The sequence below is a fragment of the Brassica oleracea genome, unplaced genomic scaffold (genome assembly GCF_000695525.1).
Source record: "Brassica oleracea var. oleracea cultivar TO1000 unplaced genomic scaffold, BOL UnpScaffold00889, whole genome shotgun sequence".
In the NCBI taxonomy this organism is placed as follows: Eukaryota; Viridiplantae; Streptophyta; class Magnoliopsida; order Brassicales; family Brassicaceae; genus Brassica; species Brassica oleracea.
In genome coordinates, this window is record NW_013617503.1 from 37323 (window position 1) to 52030 (window position 14708).

Genomic DNA, 14708 nt, shown 5'->3' on the forward strand with positions numbered 1-14708 from the left:
AAAAAAAAAAAAAAAAAAAAAAAAAGCCACACTGACGGTAAGGTTCTTTGTATCGCTAGGTGGAAATAGATCCAAGAGTGATTGTCGATCAAGTTTTTGTTTGACTTGGTGGAAATCAATCCAACTTGTTCAGTGTTAGGAATCGATTTCCAAAGTTATCGTGAAGGTCGAGGAAGGTATCAACGCGGCTTCCTTCAAAGGGATGGACGAAGACGATAAGGAATACTGGGAAGAATTGCTGGAGTTCAACCGCCAACCTCCGCCGTCTGGGAGCACCGCCGATGACGCCGGGGAAGGTATCAACGCGGCTTCCTTCAAAGGGATGGACGAAGACGATAAGGAATACTGGGAAGAATTGTTGGAGTTCAACCGCCAACGTCCGCCGTCTGGGAGCACCGCCGATGATGCCGGGGAAGGTATCAACGCGGCTTCCTTCAAAGAGATGGACGAAGACGATAAGGAAAATCCATTTAGCAGCCCCTTGGTATTGAATGAACATTTGAAGAAAACGCAGATTGGTGACGAGAAGAAGCTCAATATCCCTGCAGGACAACAACAACATAATCTCTGCGAGAAATGTTTGACAACCAGCGATGACCTGCACCGCCTCGTCGTTACCGCCAACAAGGACGCCTGTAAGTACTTTCCATTAGCCACTGTCTTCAGAAGCACTGACAACTTCCTCCAGTTAGAGGACGAGGAAGGAAAACCATGGATGTTCGAGTTCTCATACCTTAAAGTCAGTCAAATTTACGAATTCACCGAAGCTTGGAGCAGCTACGTTAAGGAGAAGCAGCTGGGAATCGGAGACTTTGTTTTCATCCAACGACACCGTACCGACAGCAGCAGGCTCTCCATTGGCTTCAGAAGGCGCAACAATAGTCTTCTGTATGAGAATCCAGCACCACTGACTATGTCCATTGGGGACGGTGGCTCTGCTCTACAGTCGGATAATTTTCCATGTCATGATCCAGCGCCATCCACCATATCCTTTATGGACGGTGACGCTCCTCTACAGTTGACTCCCCCATTCCAGTCGGATAATTTTCCATGTCATGATCCAGCACCAGCTGCTCTACAGTTGGATCCGTGTCAGGATACATTTCCATGTCATGATCTAGCACCACCAACCATATCCTTTGGGGACGGTGGTGCCGCCCCCAGAGACTGCATTTATCTTCTTCCGGACTCTGTCACATCCTCCGAGACGCTGGAACAGCCAAGAGTCTCTGGGTATAGCATTACAGGGGTTGACCATATTTTAGTCATTTCTTGTGGTTACAACCAAAGCTCTGAAGAGAGATACTTCATCAGCTACATCTTCAACGAGTTACGTCTCCGTGGCTTCGCCCCTCTGGGTTATGATCTATCCAGGAGCCCAGTCAATGGGAATCAGGATCTGCTAGACAAGTCACAGCTTGGTATTATCATTTTCTCCATGAACTATGTTTCTTCCAGAGAATGCATGGATGGATTTGTGGCCCTCATGGATCATTCGAAAGCAAACGAGCTTATGCTCTTTCCTGTCTTTTTTGAAGTAGAGTTTTGTAACGTCAAGGACCAGGCTGGCTCTTTTGAAAAAGCATTTGCACAATTTGAGAATTCAGTCCAGGCATCCCAAGTTCTGAAATGGAAGGCGGCAGTCAAGGAATTAACTTCCACGGATAGATATCATCAGTATAAGAAAGGGTAAAATGATTTCTCTTCTCTCAATATTTTATAATTGTATGGTGTGGTGAATATCTCTGATTCTGATGTTTTCTCTTCCCAGGGACGAGGTTATGCTTGCAAAGAATATTGTTAGAGATGTCCAAGTCAATTCTAAAACTGGGAGTAATCTAACAGAAAGTCTGCAGTTAAGTTATATATTGTCCCTGCTGAATAGTTCGCAATCTTCAGCACCACATATTGTTGGACTTTGGGGTATGGCCGGCATAGGGAAGACTACCTTCTCTAGAGAAATTTTCAGAACACAAGGTGAGAGATATGACGTGTGCTACTTTTTGCCAGACTTTCATCAATTGTGTCAAACAAAAGGGCTGAATCCTTTGCGTGAAGAATTCTTGTCAAAAATCTTTGGAGAAGAAAAAGTTTTCATAGACCCATGTGGTACAAAACTAAGTTTCACAAGAGATAGGTTCCGTGATAAAAAAGTTCTGATTGTCCTTGATGGTGTCAGTAATGCTAGAGATGCCGAAGTCTTGGTTGGAGGGTTTGGCTGGTTTTCTGGTGGACATACAATCATCTTAACATCTAGGAATAGGCAAGTTCTCGTAAAATGTAACGCCAAAGAGATTTACGAGATCAAGAAATTATCCGAGTCTGACTCTATTCGCCTTTGCCGCCAGTTTGCCACTGAAAAAAATTGGAAGGTCAGGATGTCTTTGATCGAGGAGCTGGTGAACTACGCTAGTGGCAATCCACTGGCTCTACGGGCCTTATGTTCGTCTATTCAAAAGCAATGTATTAGCGATGAGGAAGAACATCTGAGTATATTACATCACCATCCACCAATCGAGATTCGTGATGCATTTGGAGGAATTTTTAGAGAACTAGATGACAACGAGAAGAATACATTTTTGGACCTCGCATGTTTTTTCAAAGGAGAGAATAAAGATCATGTGGTGAACATACTTGATGGTTGCGGTTTTCTTACAGATTTAGGAATCTCTGGTCTCATTGATGAGTCCCTCATCAGCCTTGTAGATAACAGGATAGAGATGCCTAATATTTTCCAAGACATGGGTCGATTTGTTGTTCGTCAAGAACACGAAGAGGCAGGCAAGCGTAGCAGATTGTCGGATTCTAGTGACATTGTTGATGTGCTGACAAACAATTCAGTAAGTCTTTATCACATGTATATTACTTTATTATTATGCTTCAGCAAAAAAAATAAAAAATAACACTTTACTATTTATATTGAAACTTTAGAGTACTGCTTATGTTCCTTTCTTCACTTAGAAAATCCTAAAGTTTCTTAATTTCTTTGCAATTTTCTTCAGGGAACAGAAATAATTGAAGGCATATTTCTAAATGCGTCTGGCTTGAAACTGAAGCTGAGTTCTAATGTATTTGAGGAGATGGATAGACTTAGATTGCTGAAGCTCCACTATCCAACTTCTGAAAACGACTGCAAAGTTTCTCTTCCTGAAGGCCTCCTTTCTTTGCCGGATGAGCTACGGCTACTCCATTGGGAAAGATATCCTCTAGAGTCCTTACCTGGGAACTTCAATCCTGAAAATCTTGTAGAACTGAACATGCCATACAGCAACTTGACAAAACTATGGGAAGGAACAGAGGTATGTCTTGACATTATGGTGCAATCTGCTGCATACGTGAGATAAATAGCTTTTACTTGATCTCTCATTTTGGTTGTTCGTGTTTGTAAACAGAGTCTTGAGATGCTAAAGAGGATCATTCTGAGTCACTCCCGACAGTTGACTGATTTCTCATGGCTTTCAATGGCTACGAACCTTGAGCATATTGATCTTGAAGGATGTACGAGTCTGGTTGAAGTTAACTCATCATCTATTCTTCATCATCGCAAGCTTAGTTTCTTGAGTCTGAAAGACTGTTCTCATTTGCGTATAATTCCTAGCACAGCTCATCTAGAATCTCTTGAAGTTCTTAATCTATCCGGCTGCTCAGAGCTCGAGCACCTTGAGGATTTCTCACCAAACCTGACAAAGATATATCTCGCTGGGACTGCCATTAAAGAAATACCATCGTCAATAGTGGCTCTCACTAGGCTTGTTACATTAGATGTGGGGAATTGTAATAGACTTCAGCATCTGCCACCAGAGATTAACCTGAAAGCTGTGGTCGGATTTACACCATCTCAGCCGGTAAGCCCACACTTGGTAGAGTAATCTTCATTATACAACTATCCAACGATAAAATCTGTGTCCGCCTTCACCTTAACGTCTGTTTTCACTACATTTGACTTTTGACAGGGACAACCTGTGTGCACCTCATATTTTCACACTGGAATCTGCAGTAAGGGTCCTGCTTGTTCTTCTGATCATCCAACGTTGTCAACACACAAGAACACATCATCCATTGCTTCCGAGACACAGGTTCATGTAGAACTAATTCGTGCTCTTACACATGAAAATCCTTCAAGTAATAACCTTGAGGAAGTATCAACTAAGAAACCCAGAATACATAGGACCACGTCTTTTGTGACTTCCGGGACACTGGATTTGAATCAGCAAGAAATTGGTTTCTCTTTTTTTAATCAACCAGAATCGTCGTCCCCGCTTGGAGCTTCATTAAGTGAGTTCAGTAGGGGTGGGCGTTCAAATAAGGTTTTTCAGATTTTCGGAGTTTCTGTTATATGTAAACCCAATAATTGAATAGAATCAAAATAAATACGATGTACTCGATTGGTGTCAATAACACACGATGGTTCTGACTGAAAGGCATTGCTAGTGTTAGTGAAATGGAGTAAATCTTTTTTTCTGCTCAATTACTCCATTTTTAACCAATCAAGTGAAACATCTTTTCCACCTATTTCATGTGATCGCTATTGAAAAAGAGGAAAACACACATACATTTTTACTCTAACCCAAACAAGAATATATATACATTTACTCTATTTTATTCTCCTTCTCACTTTTATTTTTCCTCTGATTTTCACTTCTCTATTTTACTCTTGTTTACTCTAAGTTTCCCAGTCATACACGATATCTCTCTCTTTCCCACTTGTAACTGAAAAGCGACAACTCATATTCGCAATCTACGTACAGTCTAAAGGCCGCATCACGTGCACGAGTAACGGATCCTTTAGCTAGTAGCTTATTCTTCTGCTTCTAGATCAACTCATGTGATCCTTATCATGTACAGGCTTGGGTCTTGGTCATTTCATGGGCCATTTTTGTAACATTTCGATTTTTGTTATATACGTGGAAAAGTTTAAAGGACATCCGTTAGCTTTTAAGTTGTTAGGTTCAGGTCTACGTCACAAGGAAAAAACATTCTAGATACAGAAACGGGAGAGGTTAAGGGTAGTGCCAGACAAGGAGATTCAGAAAGTGCTAAAAGTGAGTTATGACACATTAGATGATGAACAGAAGAGCATGTTTCTGGACATAGCATGCTTTTTCAGGTCGGAGAAAGCAGATTTCATTTCGAGCATCCTGAAGTCAGATCGTGTCGATGCTGCAGCTGTGATGAGGGATCTTGAAGACAAGTGTTTCTTAACTGTTTCTTATAATCGGCTTGAGATGCATGATCTACTGCATACAATGGGGAAGGAAATTGGATATGAATCATCTGTCAAAAGGGAAGGAAAACGTACTAGGTTGTGGAACCCCAAAGATATTCGCCATGTGCTGGAGCAGAGCACGGTGAGTTACTTTCTCCTTTAATTGGTTTTTTCTCCAGTACATCATATCTACAATATTCTGTTTTCTTAACTGTTCCTCCATCCTTTGATCCCTTCTAGGGAACTGGTTGTGTTAGAGGCATTTTCTTGAACATGTCTAATGTCGAAAGGATCAAGCTAAGTCCTGATGTTTTCATGAAGATGTCGAATCTCAAATTCCTGAAATTCCACTATTCTCATTGTTCCCAGTGGTGTGATAACAAGCATAAAATTCAGTTCTCTGAAGACCTTGATCATTTTCCGGACGAGCTTGTGTATCTTCACTGGCAGGGGTACCCTTACGAGTACCTGCCATCAGAATTTAATCCAGAGGAACTCGTTGATCTCAGTCTGCGTCATAGCTACATCAAACAACTGTGGGAAGATGAGAAGGTACATTCTCCTCAGCTATATATAATTTTATTTATCTTAAAAAGATTATTCTTTTGTTTTTCTCCTTACTAATTATTATAACCATCATCTAGGTGCCACAGAATACAGAAAAATTAAGATGGGTTGACCTCAGTCAGTCACAAGGCTTGCTGAATCTATCAGGTTTGTCCAGGGCCAAAAATCTTGAAAGATTGGATCTCGAAGGCTGTAAGAGTTTGGTTATGTTGGGCTCATCAATCGAACAGATGAACAAACTAATTTACCTGAACCTCAGAGAGTGCACTAGCCTTGAGAGTCTTCCGGAGGGAATCAATTTGAAGTCTCTAAAGACTCTGATCCTCAGTGGCTGCTCAAACCTTCAGGAGTTTCAAATCATATCAGAAAATATTGAGTCCCTTTACTTAGACGGCTCAACCATACAACGAGTTGCTGAACGCATTGAGAGTCTTCGCAACCTTATTTTGCTGAATCTCAAGAATTGTTGCAGGTTGAAGTGTCTTCCCAACGATCTTTACAAGCTGAAATCTCTTCAGGAACTGATTCTCTCTGGCTGCTCAGCTCTGGAGAGTCTTCCACCCATCAAAGAGGAGATGGGATGCTTAGAGATTTTGCTTATGGATGGAACTTCCATCAAACAGACACCTGAAACGATTTTTTTGAGTAACCTGAAGGTGTTTTCGTTCTGTGGATCTAGCATCGAAGATTCCACAGAGTTGGCGTTGTTGCCTTTCTCAGGCAACTCTTGTCTTTCAGACCTCTATCTGACGAATTGCAATATCTACAAATTGCCGGACAACTTTAGTTCCTTACACTCGTTGAGGTCTCTATGCTTAAGCAGAAACAACATTGAGACTCTACCTGAGAGCATCGAGAAACTTCATTGTCTGTTGTTTCTTGACTTAAAACATTGCCGCAGGCTCAATTCTCTCCCGGTGCTTCCACCTAATATACAGTATGTAGATGCTCATGGGTGTGTTTCTCTGGAAAAAGTTGCAAAACCAGTGACAGTTCCCCTAGTAACTGAGAGGATGCATACTACTTTCATTTTTACGGATTGCTTCAAACTGAACAGAGCTGAACAAGAAGCTATTGTAGCTCAGGCCCAACTCAAGAGTCAGCTACTGGCAAGGACATCTCTTCAACATAATCATAAGGTCTGTCTTCATTTTATTCTCTTGTTCCGGTGATATCCTTATCATACGCTCATGCTTAAATGGTTTTCTTCGTAACCCTCCACTTCAGGGACTAGTTCTGGATCCTCTGGTTGCCGTTTGCTTCCCAGGAAGTGACATACCCTCATGGTTCTGCCATCAGAGTACGGGGTCTTCGATTGAAACCGACCTCCTTCCTCACTGGTGCAACAATAAATTTATTGGAGCTTCCCTAGGTGTTGTTGTCACCTTCAAGGATCACGAAGGTCGTCATGCAAACCGTTTATCTGTAAGGTGCAAGTGCAGATTTAAAAATCGAAACGGTCAGTCAATCAGCTTTAGTTTCTGTCTTGGGGGATGGAACGAGTCATGTGGATCATCTTGCCATGAACCACGGAAACTTGGATCTGAACATGTGTTTATTAGCTATAACAACTGTAATGTGCCAGTCTTCCAATGGAATGAAGAGAGTAATGACGGTAATAGATGTCGTCCCACTAGTGCCTCATTTGAATTCTACCTTACTGATGGCACTAAAAGGAAGCTAGAAAGGTGCAAGGTGACAAGGTGTGGGATGAGTTTGCTATATGCTCCAGATGATAATGACCGTGGGTTCCAGGGAACTCGGGTTACAGATACTGTTGAGCGTACATCGAGTGAAGCTTATGTACCCGTTAGAGGTCGGTCACACTCACAAATTGGAGAAAGAAGGAATGGTAGAATGAGAGATGAAATCCCCTTTGGAGATATTTGAAGCAAGCACCCGAGATGACCATCGAGATCAACTATCGGTCGATATTGGAGAGCTAGAATCGATCGATGCACAAGACATAGTGTCGATTGAAAGCGAAGCGCGCAGGAATCCCATTTGGTCACAGCCAACTTGAAGCCCAAGATTTCACTATTTTACAAGATTGCCCCTGATGAGTTTTACCCTAATTATATAAGCTTTGCCGCCATGTTAGAGGTAAAGTGTGATTTCTTTGTGTTTCATTGTTTTATTGATAGATAGGAGAGAAGATCTAAAGTTATAATTTTTGATTGGAACTACATTGATATCTATTTTATCTATTCTATGAAGTTTTTATACTTAACCATTGTTATGAATTGCTTAGTCATGTCTGAGTAGTTCTTTTGTTAGATTTTAGGGTTTAAATAGGTTAGGAGGGATTAGCCCCAACTATAGATTGCTGAGTTGTGATAATCATCTTTATGATCGTTTATTAATGTCTGTTTCTAAATTAGCTACCTAGAACTGCCCTTGGATAGATTGATAAAAGACATAGCTTTATTCTCATCCTGAAAACATTCTAGTAGAGCTATGTTTCTTGCTATGAGCAAGGCGAGAGCTGATCTAGTGAGCTTAGTAAGCATTCATTCAACCTGCGCATAAAGCTTGACTAGAGCACGTCGATCAATATCATACTTGAATAATCGATCGGCGGTGCAAAAGGTGTATCGATCGATACGCCCATTGGAATATCGATCGACACTTTCTATAGATCAATATAACGAGCGTTGAGATCATAGATCTAGTTAATAGACAACAAGTCAATTCCCGCAAGAGCCGAAAGACTTGTTGATCAAATAGTTGAGATTTACATTATCATGCATGCAACTCATTAGACATCTATAGGATTATAATTCCAACTTTCCCGAATAAAAACCCTAAGTCTAGCTATTTTCTTTTTAAGCACCAAAACCCCCCCAAAAAACCTGCTATTGAACAAACACTTGTTCAGTATAAAAATGCAATTTACTTTTAAAACTCTTAAAACATCTTTGCTTAACAAATCATATTAGAATCTCTAGGTTCCCTAGCTCCCTGTGAATTCGATCCCAAAGTACTACAACTCGACCTCTTATTTGAGAGAGTATAAATCACTCCTTAGGGTAATTTGAGTGGTATCAAATTTGGCGCCGTTGCCGGGGAGCTTTGAACGCCTATTTTCTAATTTTTGTTAAGTATTCTGACAGAAATTTTTTTCTTGGATTTTCAGGTACATGCCCAGCAGTACCAGAAGCAACAAAGAATCCCAACTGCTATTCTCACCAGATCCTGCAAGTTTGGAACGCACGATCCGTAAGGAAATGCGCTCCCTATCGACTGACAACAACACTTCCGTGTCGCTCGATTCTACTCAACCACCGTCGACCCAGACACCAGTCCCGTCGACAGACAAACCTTCCGTCGACCGATAGCCTTCACCCGACATCGATCGACATTGCATCTCGAACATCGATCGATACTGAATCGCGAGACATGGTTGCGACTTTGATACTTGTTCGGGACAACAATGGAGACCTACATGACCATGAAGGTCATCTGCGTAACGCAGCAGGTCAGAGAATAGATGCTCAGGGGGCTGCAATCCCTGAGCCTGATGCTACTACTACATGTACTACCTTACCTGTAGATGAGGCTGCGCAACCCAGGACGTTGGCTGACTACAACCGTCCAGATCGCTACTACACCAACATATCAGCCATCCTTCCTCCCACCATTGAGAGGGATTTTGAGTTGAAAGCGCAGTACTACACACTTGTGGGACAGCTACTCTACCATGGACTATCCCACGAGCATCCTATGGACCATCTGGAGAGGTTCGCGGATCTGATTTCTGCTATTAGAGTCGAGGGAGTCTCTGAGGACTACCTATTATGCAAGCTTTTCAGATATTCACTTGCTGGAGAAGCTCTGCATTGGCTCAAGCAGTTACAACCAGGATCTCTTAAGTCCTGGAGCGACATCAAGAATGCATTCTTATGCAATTTCTTTGATGAGGCGCGTGGTGAAGAATTGAGGAGCAAGATTGCTACATTCGCTCAGGAGCCTGCAGAATCATTCTGAGGCTCTTGGATCAGATTCAAGTCTTACCAGAGAGACTGTCCACACCACAGATTCAATGAAGTACAACTACTCAGTACTTTCTACAGAGGCATCACGGTGCAGTACCAGATGGCTCTTGATGCTTCCAGCAATGGAAACTTCAACACCAGGAATCCAGAGGAGGCAGTCAAGGTGATCTGCCACCATCCTTGGGAATGATCAGGTGGATGAGGTGAAGGCAAAACTGGACAGTGTTCACAAGCTTCTCAAGAAGCAGGTTAGCTTTGTTGAAGATGCAGAAGCTGTAGAGGGTAGAGCAGAGGAAGAAGAAGTAAACTACATTGGTGGAGCTGGATTCCAAGGAAACCAGGGTGGAAACAGAAACTCCTATGGAAATAGGAGTAACTTCAACCAAAATTCGCAATACCAGAAACCCTACAACAACAGCTACAACAACAACATCAATTTTGGAAGTTCTTACTACCAGAAGTCACCGCCGCCTACTCAAGAGAGCAAGATTGAGGAGATGCTCGATAGGGTTCTTGAGGCACAACAGCGAATGACAGTGAACTTCAATGGGAAGATAGATTCTGTCTACACCAACCTGAACACAAAGTTTGAGACTTTGAGCTCTCATGTGAAGAAGATGGAGATACAGATTGTGCAGACAGGAGATGCTATTAGGAGGCAGGAAGCTTCAACAAGAGGAGTAGGGGATGATGTGATGAAGCACCACGTGAATGTCATTACTGAGGACGACTTTTGGCAAGTGGTGAAGGAAGAGAATCTGCAAGAAGGCGACTTCGAGGTAGAAAGTTTGATGAGTTTCGGTGGGTCACATTGGTGTCGATCGACACCAGCCACCGAGCATCGATCGACATACACCAATCCAAATCGATCGACAGGAATACCAGAGCATCAATCGACAACACCTACGGAGTCAACCGCATCTTGCAATGCCGTGAAGATTCTAACTCACGAGGAGTTCACAGCAAAACACCCACATCCGCCCAACCTTGACAATGTATGAATCGATCGACATACCAACAGTAACGTCGATCGACACTCAGAAGCTAATATCGATCGACAACCATCACCTCCTATCGATCGATCGAGGAGCTCCTATTACCTACCGAGTGCAGATGCCGAAGATAGATTTGGCACGACTTAACGCACTCAGGCCCAAACCTAAACCTTCAGAACAACCACCGAAGCCTGTCAGGAAACCTTCAGATGATGGAGATGATCCTATGGAGGAGGATGGGGTTTCTACTGGAAGAACCCTAAGGAGAAGAAAGGAAAAACTTAGGAAACATCTGAAGAGGGGGGCTAATGAAAAGGAAAAGGAAAATTTCCAAAAGAGAGTCTTCAGGATTCCTCTACATAAGCCATTCGAAGAAGCTTATTACAGCCACATATTGTGGATGTTCTTCAGAGAAACCAGAGAGAAAGAAGAAGACATTAGGAGAATGTTCTGTGAAGCTAGAGAAAAGATGAGGAGAAGGATTACATTGAAGAAGAAGAGTGATCCTGGGCAATTTGCAATACCATGCACAGTGAAGGGTATTGAATTCCCACATGCCTTGTGTGACACATGAGCATTAGTCAGCATCCTACCTAGGGTTATGGCAGACCATCTGGGTCTGCAGGTGGAGCCTTCGCAGGAATTGTTCACTTTTGTGGATTGTTCCAGGAAGAACTCAGGAGGAATTGTGACAGACCTAGAGGTGAAGATTAGTAATGCCCTAGTTCCAGTTGATTTCCACGTCTTGGACATCAAGTTAAACTGGAACTCTTCTCTACTACTTGGGAGAGCTTTCTTGTCAACAGTGGGAGCAGTGTGCAACTTGTAAACCAACCAGTTGTGTCTAACACTCATCGATCTTAATTCCCACAACGACCCTATCCAAGTCAAGAAGCCACAGACGATCTCCAGAAGAATCAATGATGTCGGAATCATTGCAGCTTGCCACTGTGGAACCGAGTACAAATCTGACTACACGGAATCGATCTACACTCATCCAGTTACGTCGATGAACACAAACAATACGAAATCGACCGACACTGCCTACTACAAATCGGTCGACACTGACATCAACCGTGTGCGAGATGGAGACTACTCGATTGGTAGTTGGGCAGATGAACACCACCATGAGAGCTTTGCAGTAGAAACAGTAACCTACACACCAGGACCAGAAAAACTACAAGATAGCTTCACAGACGAGGAGCTGCTCAACATGCAAAAGCGCGATGATACAGATCAGTTTCAAGCAGAAGCTGCTTGGGAAAGAACTCATTCCAGTCAATCGATCGACACTCATCATCAGCAATCGATCGATAAGCATCCTCAACAATCGATCGACACCAAAAATACCACGTCGATCGACAACCGTCCAATACCGAAATCCAATGTAAGCAAAAAAAATAAAATTGATGACGAGTATCTGATTCCAGACGAATGTGGTATTTTCAGGGACCCAGATGGCTATGCAAGAGCAATAGATGGACGTATAATGACCACCATTCGTGTTCACAACAAGGATATCAGAAGACTTCTGGAAAGAGCTTCAAGATATGAACCAGCATACATATGTCTTCCTGAACATGCTAGCTCATTCACACAGAAAAAGTTGGTACCAGAGATCTACACCAAGGACGAGATCAACGAGATGTTCTATGGAGTCTGTGGTGAACATGATAGGAACAAAGAAGCTTTCCAGATGAAGCTTGATGATGTCTACTATCCATTGAATGATAGTATAAGTTGGCTAACTACTTGCATGGAGGAGATGAAGAAGGACATAGCCAGAATTCAGAACGCGACCGGCACTGGTCGACCGCCATCGATCGACAGAAGACAACCCCAATCGATCGACATCAGACAATCACCATCGCTCGACATGCACCATCACGCATCGATCGACAACCGCTTGGCTGCATCGATCGACACCAATCCGCCACGCCCACACACAATGAAGTCTCAACCGAATTTCCACACCAGAGAAGAGATAGATCAGTTGATAGAAGGGATCTACAGAGCTCTGTAAACTACAGAGGAGAGGCTTGATGGGAGATGTGATGACATCTATTTTCCTATGGATCTTACAATCAGTGCATTGACCTCCAAGGTCGAAGCTATACAAGGGGAGTTGGTGGAGATTCAGAGTTACATTGCGTGTCGACCAGAATCGTCGATATCGATCGACAGACCCAATAACAAATCGATCGACACCCACAATTCAACATCGATCGACAGAGATACAAACCGAGGCCAGCTAGTACTAAAGACGACATCCGACATGTCCAACACACCTTACCATGGAAAGGAGATCTCAGCTGACACTTATGCCGCACTTACCAGACATCAATTCAACCTTGAGAGTCTTGGTGAAAGATTGCAGAGAATTGAAAACACAACTGCAGCAATGAAGGATAAATGGCGCAGAGGGGATGAAGGAATGAGAGACTTCACTGGTACATGGTTCAACAAGCGCAAAGAAGAAATGGATACTTGCTTTCTAACAAGTCCCAGTTCTCAACACTACTAACCAAAACACCTCCAAAGTCAAGCTAAATGACTATAACAAAGCGCTGAGTGGGAGACAACCACTATTAGGTAATATTTATTAAGTTTTTATTAATTTACTATTTATGTTGGTTTTTAATTATTGCAGGTCATAAAAAAATCAAAAAAAAACAAAAAGAATATCCGAGTAGACGATTGCCATCTGTGTCGACCGATGCGAACAAGTCAACATCGATCGACATTGCCTTACCTGCGTCGACCGACATCAACATACTTACATCGGTCAACATCTATTCCGGTCTGGTATATCGTTCCTACTTGTTACATTGAGTCTTTCTGATTTATTTTTAACCATAACTCCGACTGAATTTACACTGAGGACAGTGTAGTTTAAGTCTGGGGGGAGGTTTACTGATATTTATTTACTTATTAGTCTTATTAAAAATGTTTTCAAATTAAGTTATTATTGAGTCAAGAAGGGAGATTATGAACTTATTGATTTTGCTAGATATCTAACCACTCTTTAGCACCATTCTAGACTTACTGATTGCAGATGGTACTAAAGATACTAAAGTGGATCAACCTGTCAACTAACCACTCTTGCTAAGATTGTTTTGAAGGAACCAAAGCTGACCTCCAACACTAAATCTGACACAACTGCTTGTCTTGGGGCTTGGAATACATGGGATCAGATTCTTTAAACAAGTCTGGAAGGTAAAGCCTTGTGTATATAGATTTATCACCCTTTCTCTCTCTATTTTCGAAATATTAAAAAAAAATATTTATTATTATACTAGAGATTTATTAGGAATGAATTCGAACAGGACTTGGTGGCTACAACCATTAAGGCTTGCTTCATAAGAATTTCATAGGTAAAGGATTAGAACTGATTCATGGAAGCCTGTCCAATCTTGGTTAATGATCTTGCATATAAGCAGACTTTGACCAAGAGAGAAAATTAGTAGAGAGAGAGGATATGAACTAATGTTTACCTGTAGGTCCAGATACTTGTTTGAAAGTCCTAGAATCCTGTGATCAATACTCCCAAGGTAAAGCCTTCACTTTTATTTTATGCTAAGAAATGAGGTTGGTAGAGTAGAATGAAAGACAAGATTATGCTAAGTTGTTGGCTAGATGAATTTGGTTGCTAAGCTAGGATATGGTATGATGTACTTTTGTGATTAGGACTTCTTAGATGTGGATTGTAATATTGTAAAGGTGATGATTCTAAGTTTTAAATCATGTGAGTCCCTGCTGTTTTTAAACCTCTTTCAGAGAGACAGCATGTTTGTTTTGCTTGAGGACAAGCAAAAGGGTAAGTCTGGGGGAGTTGATAGACTATGGATTTGACCCATTTTCATCCATAGTTATAGGTGTTTTTACTAATAATTATATTATTATAGAGTCTATTTATTATATTTATAAGATCAGGAATGTTTTGGA

At 41.9% G+C, this 14708-nt stretch overlaps 2 protein-coding genes across 4 annotated transcripts; both read left to right on the forward strand.

Moving 5' to 3' along the window:
• The first annotated feature begins 14 nt into the window (after positions 1-14).
• Positions 15-4436, forward strand: LOC106320342 (probable WRKY transcription factor 19). Of its 2 annotated transcripts, XM_013758696.1 has the most exons (6): positions 15-176; positions 297-1689; positions 1772-2840; positions 3003-3299; positions 3393-3845; positions 3954-4435. In XM_013758696.1, the coding sequence occupies exons 2-6, from the start codon at positions 323-325 to the stop codon at positions 4353-4355; spliced, it is 3588 nt and encodes a 1195-aa protein (XP_013614150.1). In that variant the 5' UTR covers positions 15-176; positions 297-322; the 3' UTR covers positions 4356-4435. The 2 variants fall into 2 exon arrangements, with proteins under 2 accessions (XP_013614150.1, XP_013614149.1); XM_013758695.1 differs by having other exon boundaries at positions 15-1689; positions 3954-4436.
• Positions 4437-4975: 539 nt separating this feature from the next.
• LOC106320343 (inactive disease resistance protein RPS4-like) lies at positions 4976-7848 on the forward strand. 2 transcript variants are annotated; one of them, XM_013758698.1, is made up of 4 exons: positions 4976-5348; positions 5447-5758; positions 5860-6912; positions 7001-7848. In XM_013758698.1, exons 1-4 carry the CDS (start codon positions 5079-5081, stop codon positions 7661-7663), a joined length of 2298 nt encoding a protein of 765 aa, XP_013614152.1. In that variant the 5' UTR covers positions 4976-5078; the 3' UTR covers positions 7664-7848. The 2 variants fall into 2 exon arrangements, with proteins under 2 accessions (XP_013614152.1, XP_013614151.1); XM_013758697.1 differs by having other exon boundaries at positions 4977-5348; positions 5851-6912.
• The last annotated feature ends 6860 nt before the right edge of the window (positions 7849-14708 follow it).

Coding starts and splice junctions, on each gene's coding strand:
- LOC106320343 (XM_013758697.1), top strand. CDS start 5,079: ATGTTTCTGGACATAGCATGCTTTTTCAGGTCGGAGAAAGCAGATTTC. Junction 5,349..5,446: donor ATGTGCTGGAGCAGAGCACG/GTGAGTTACTTT, acceptor GATCCCTTCTAG/GGAACTGGTTGTGTTAGAGG. Junction 5,759..5,850: donor AACTGTGGGAAGATGAGAAG/GTACATTCTCCT, acceptor ACCATCATCTAG/GTGCCACAGAATACAGAAAA.
- LOC106320342 (XM_013758695.1), top strand. CDS start 203: ATGGACGAAGACGATAAGGAATACTGGGAAGAATTGCTGGAGTTCAAC. Junction 2,841..3,002: donor ATGTGCTGACAAACAATTCA/GTAAGTCTTTAT, acceptor AATTTTCTTCAG/GGAACAGAAATAATTGAAGG. Junction 3,846..3,953: donor GATTTACACCATCTCAGCCG/GTAAGCCCACAC, acceptor GACTTTTGACAG/GGACAACCTGTGTGCACCTC.